The sequence below is a fragment of the Cynara cardunculus genome, assembly GCF_001531365.2.
Source record: "Cynara cardunculus var. scolymus isolate 2C chromosome LG 2, CcrdV1, whole genome shotgun sequence".
Taxonomy (NCBI): Eukaryota; Viridiplantae; Streptophyta; class Magnoliopsida; order Asterales; family Asteraceae; genus Cynara; species Cynara cardunculus.
In genome coordinates, this window is record NC_037529.1 from 8,835,189 (window position 1) to 8,840,943 (window position 5,755).

Below are 5,755 nucleotides of genomic sequence, written 5' to 3' on the forward strand. Positions count from 1 at the left end.
ATTGGCCTTCTTCTGGTGCTTAAAATTATTAAATGTTCCTGAAAATTCGAATCCAATACAAAATACAACTTGTATCATGTACGATGTAAGTTACTACATCGATTGAGTATGATCATTTTCGAGGGGAAACAAAGAAACATAAATAATTCTCCATGGATTTTTAAAATCAAACCAAACATATTTAATGAAAATATGGTCTGGAGAATAAGATGTACACGGACAGACATATCCTTTGTCCAGAGAGTAGATGGCATCAAGATAAACATAGAAATAAACAAAATGAAAATTTCTCAAATTTATTAAATCATAACCATCAATGCAATTGCAAACACTAATTTCTTTAAAACAAAACATTGCATGCTAAATTGTTAACTTTCTGAGTGCTTCTTCAACCCTAACATCTTGTTTAGGGCACCAACATAAGCTCTGACACTGGAGATAACAATATCCATGGATGCTCCTGTTCCACTGCCAACAAAACCACGAGGAATATTTTAGGTCCCATTTGTCTCGTGTATGATGGGTATGACCTATTTTTTGTAAGAAAAAAAATGCTCATAGTGATAGTTTAAACAATTCATGCAAAAGAGTTTGTAACGGTCAACTGGCGAACCCCTAATGGGTCCAAACTGTCCCGTCCCAAGAGCATCATGTGAAAGACAAATCAGATATACGCTGGCCCGCTAGTTAGCTGGGCTTTTAATTCTCCTCAAAGGGATTGTAACGCTCATACTGCGGCTGCCATACTTGAACTCTCTCGCCTATTTGTGCAAGTATTCCATCCCAAAAATTTCCACAAAATATAATAAAAATCCTAGCAAATTGCTTAACCATGTATATATTCTAGACCCCTGCAACTATTATCAGGACAGAGGAAAAGTTTGCATACATCCTACCCTCCAAGCCCTACATTTGCGTGAAATTTATTGGGTTTGTTTGGTTTATTAATTTGTGTGTGTGATTGTTGACCCTAAACAAAAAATTTCTTCCATGTAATGACCCCGTCTTCGTTTTAACTCGCATCAAGTACCCTGGCCCACAATCAAAGTCTTATTTCTTCAGTCAAGTATAAGCAACACCCACAAGATGAAAATGTCAATGATCGAAATGAATCATGCCTCTTAAGGAATCTCAAAGAACTTCAAGGCCACAGACGTAAAATTCTGCAAGGACACCCACGTCCTTACCCACGTAGGGACACCACAGGCATAAATTTATAATGGCGCATTCCCAAAAAATGAGAATAATACATACCTATAAGTCCTCGCAATTTTTTCTCCACTTGAAGCATGAGTTGCTATGTGGTTGTTTTCGCTACTAACTAGAACACGGGTGCTGGCTATAGCATCAATGCCTCCGGTTACAGCARACATCGAATACTCTAGCAGTTCTACAGGTGTCTGTAAAAGAGATATCATCAATCGGATGCCAATGTAAGGATTCGTGGATGCAACTTAAGATTCACGATTCAAACCTTAACAAGTAGATCAACTGCCTTATAAGCGGCATCAACTGGTCCAGTTCCAGTGGAGCAAGCAATGTGTTCTATCCCATCTTTATCTAATAATTTAACTGTTGCTGTAGAAAGACCAAGAGTACCACATGTAACCTGTGAATTATGATTTGAGTTCTGTTTATGGAGTTCTATACGAATCAATCTTGATTAAAAAATGAAGATAGTATGCAAGTGGGGTCCAATTTATACCTGAACATCTCCAAACTTCCAGAAAACTTGTGGCTGGAAAACCTCATCTGATACCAACGCTACTAAATCATCATCAGTGATAACCTGGAGGGGATAAGCGGATGATTATAGATAGCAGGCAGAACTATATAACTCGCATTTAATAGTGATACTCGATACCATTAAAAGAAGAGTTTTTTTACCTTCTTCAGTTCAGCTATGGATTTGAAGCGCCAAAAGAGATCATCAAGTTCCTTTCCATCTATGTCGTAACCAAGCTGAAGAGAAAACATAACAGATTTAATGCAGTATAAAAAAGGTGTCGTTCAGTTACAAAGCGATGAATTCAACAATGCACTTCACCTCAAAAAGTTTAGATTTTAGAGCATGTCGTCCACTGTACAAAAATAGTTGAAAATCATTAGAAATACCCAATCAACAGAACATGATCTTCTGTAAAGAAGCAGTAAGGGATGGGATAAGGGCTGGGTTATCAATGAACAACCCTGAGAGAGAGAGTGTGTGTGTGTGTGTGTATATATATATATATGCAACAGTTTGGTTTAGTTCTCATCTAATGCAGCGCATAATTTCTTTTCTTAATCGGGGTAAAGAAGTTTCAAAATTTCTTATTTTATACCTATTTTTACACGCAACTTGCTGATCTTGTAGCATTTGATGATGTAAATACCCGTTTACAGAAGATTTAAGTAAGTGTCACAGAGAAGTGGACGATAAACTTTGCATCCACGTCATAAAATGTTACAAGATCAGCAAGTTATAAATCAAAATCGACAAATAATTGAAAATGTTGCACTTTAGTTATATTAGATAGAAATTTTTGAAACTTCTTTACATTGATTGAGAAGAAAAAAAAACTTTGTTACACTAATTAGGAACTAAGGCAAACTTTGTTGTATGTTGCTGCATTTTACCCATATACATTGAAGAACTTGATACAAATAATCACAGAACATATATATCAGAAACTAGGCAATAAAAAATAACCAACTTTCATGCAACATACCTAAGTTTTCCAAGTGTAAGTCCAGATTCATTACATCGATGGAGTCCAATATCTTCAGGACAAATGATTTCATACGTGCTTTTGTTCTTTAGCATTCCATCCTACAAAATAGAACACATGACTATATCTAGTAAGTTGATTGAAAATTGTAAGAACAAGCCACATGACAATTTATACTTGAGCCACAAACTAGTAATAATCGGCCACAATGTCAAATAGATGAACTAAACAAAGTTATAGTTTAGTTAACTTTTACCATGGGAGAGGTGATGGAGAACAGATAATGAGTTCTTCAGACACAAGGTTTATAAAGCAGACTCTCATCAAGTAAGGGGGGAAGGGGTGGAATGTGCACATGGAATGTGCACAAAAGGCGGCAATCATGATTAATATTAAACCAAAGGATCAGCTGAGCGTTTCTTATAACCGTAACCAAAGACTGTTAAACATCCCCCAATACAGTTCACTTATAACAGAAGGAATGGTTCACATAAACTCAACGATGAGGGGACCACAAGGAATGCAGATATGGCGTCACTTGATGGTTAGATAGTTTGTTGCAGAAGGGCAGTTTGGGTAATCCTTATATGCTAGGGTTGGGAGTCTAACCATAAATAAGAGAGGGTGCAGTAGGTCTAGGCATGCAGAAATTTACTAATTCTTGTAATAGGAGACCCTAGCTTCTTGAATTGCTAGATAATTTTCCTTGCCTTGCCTTGTCAATCATTCAACCATCATAAATTCTACCCACCATTTAATTCTTAACAAAGACCAACCTGATGGATTCCACTTTCATGAGCAAAAGCATTTGCACCAACAATAGCCTTGTGTGGCTGCACCTGCAGTCCACTGTACTCTTCCACCTAAATAACACAAGTTCAAAGCGAACAGAGAGTCACTTGTTAAAAATAGCCTTGAATATATATATATAGAGACACGCACACAAATATATATACCATCTTGCTAGCCATGACAATGTGTCTTGTATTGATGCCGGTGTGAAGACCACCCAACACATCTCCTTTGCATTTTATAGTCATTACCACCTATGTTCAACAAAAAGTGTGGCACCCATTAGTTAAAGAACTTTTAAGCTAATGCATAAGTTAAAATGGTTTAGAAACCAATATCCTGTTCAAATTATCAAGAACAAGCAACAACACAAATAGGCATGTTACACTCACCTCTTCCAAAGAAGCATTACCAGCTCTCTCTCCAATTCCGTTTATTGTTACTTCTAATTGTCTTGCACCTGAATAAGCCCCCTGTAATTTGCTCAATAACCGAGGTGGCATTCTAAAACTTGTCAGAAGGTCATGGATTTAAAAGAAAAATGGGAGAAGGTCATTCAACCAATGGACCCTAGAATTCACATAGGTTAGCATACAAACGAAACACAAACTAAGAACATAACAAATGTATATGCCTACCTCTAAAGTATTGGCAGTAGAAAGTCCAAGATCATTCTGACAGTGGGTGGAAATAATGACGTTCTCAATGCCAGGGGTGTTAGCTTTTATGTCAGCAATGAGCTGCCCGAACTCGCGAGGCCAGTTATAGCCAACGGTATCAGGAATGTTAAGAGTTGTTGCACCTGCTTTAATAACCTCACCCAAGATCTCATACAAAAATTCTCTCTCTGATCTGTCAACAAACATAACACAAACCCATGTTTGAATCGGAATTGAGATAATTATACAAGTTCTTCCCTTCTGAACCACATAGAACAAATCCATAGTTTTGTAGGATCACACATATCAGTAAACACGCTATTGACTTTTCAAATAATTACTTCACTTCTCATTGCAAACCAATCATTATTCTTACCCAAAAAAAAATACACTTTGCTACTACTTTTTGGCCCCTTCCAAAACTTTTAACAAAAGGTTTCGCAAGCCGGAGGTCTTTAGGGAAAGAGCATATGTACCCCTAGGGGTAGAGGTATGGTCTGCATACATCAAACCCTCCCCCTGACCCTAATTCCAGATGGGATATATTTGGTACATTTGGTTTGGTTTACTTTGCTATTATGATTGACCTTAGACAAAAACTGCCAATGGTTCCTTTTACATGTAAATAATTTGTTCAATACAGCTCATCAATGAAAATTTTAGAGCTTCTTTTTTAGCATTTATGATCAGTTTGCAGCAAAAAGTCGAGTATTGTTAAAAGACATCAATCCGTCGTAAGCAAACAGTCTTTGAAGAATATCATTGGCAGTCTAAGACATTTCAAACCAACAAATCACTACAAATTATTAGATCAACATCTTCCCACAGTAGCAATATAAGCATTGCTGGACTATAAACCCCAAAACATAACAACACCATCCACATTGCACAGCAAAAACCTGATTCTAACAAAAGCAATTCAGAAGAATCAGATCGAAGCACTCTCGGGGTTAAATCCTTATAATTTACCTTATTTTTAAGCAAAAAGAAGATGATATATTCTTCACATTATACAAACATGCAACCATGAGTGATATATAGATTTACCTCCCAGCATCTTCAGGACTAAACTCAACGTCATTACAGCCTAAACTTCTGGCATATGCCACCATACTCGTAGCTTTTTCAATCACTTGTTCTTTGGTCATCTTGAGCTTATACTGCATATGAATCTCACTGGTGGCAATAAAAGTATGTATCCTGGGGAATTTGGCATGCTTCACGGCCTCCCACGACTTATCAATGTCATTCTTATTGCATCTGGCCAGACCGCAAATGACAGGAACATGACCACCCTCCACATTTCCGACCTCCTGAGCAATCAACTTAACGGCTTCTAGATCGGCTTCAGAGGAAGCAGGGAAACCTGCTTCAATAATGTCGACACCGAGTTTGGCAAGTTGACGGGCAATATCGAGCTTTTCCTTGGTGGTCATGGTGGCACCTGGAGACTGTTCTCCGTCTCGAAGAGTGGTATCAAAGATTCGAACATACTTAGGGTCGGAAATGTGGTTAGGGATGTAGTCCGGGCGGCGGCAGCAAAGGATTGAGAAGGAGTTTTGTGATTGGGATTTTGAGGGTTTGAAATAGAAT

General features: G+C 37.6%; 1 protein-coding gene across 1 annotated transcript; it reads right to left on the reverse strand.

The window, feature by feature from the left end:
- Positions 1–274: 274 nt before the first annotated feature.
- LOC112507721 (2-isopropylmalate synthase A-like) lies at positions 275–5,748 on the reverse strand (the record flags this gene model as incomplete). The annotated part of the gene is made up of 12 exons (XM_025112407.1): positions 275–468; positions 1,255–1,400; positions 1,475–1,609; positions 1,706–1,789; positions 1,888–1,962; positions 2,048–2,081; positions 2,712–2,812; positions 3,488–3,574; positions 3,668–3,757; positions 3,896–3,976; positions 4,142–4,355; positions 5,210–5,748. Coding segments are annotated over 12 exons (1,686 nt in total), but the record flags the coding sequence as incomplete, so codon positions are not given.
- Positions 5,749–5,755: the final 7 nt, after the last annotated feature.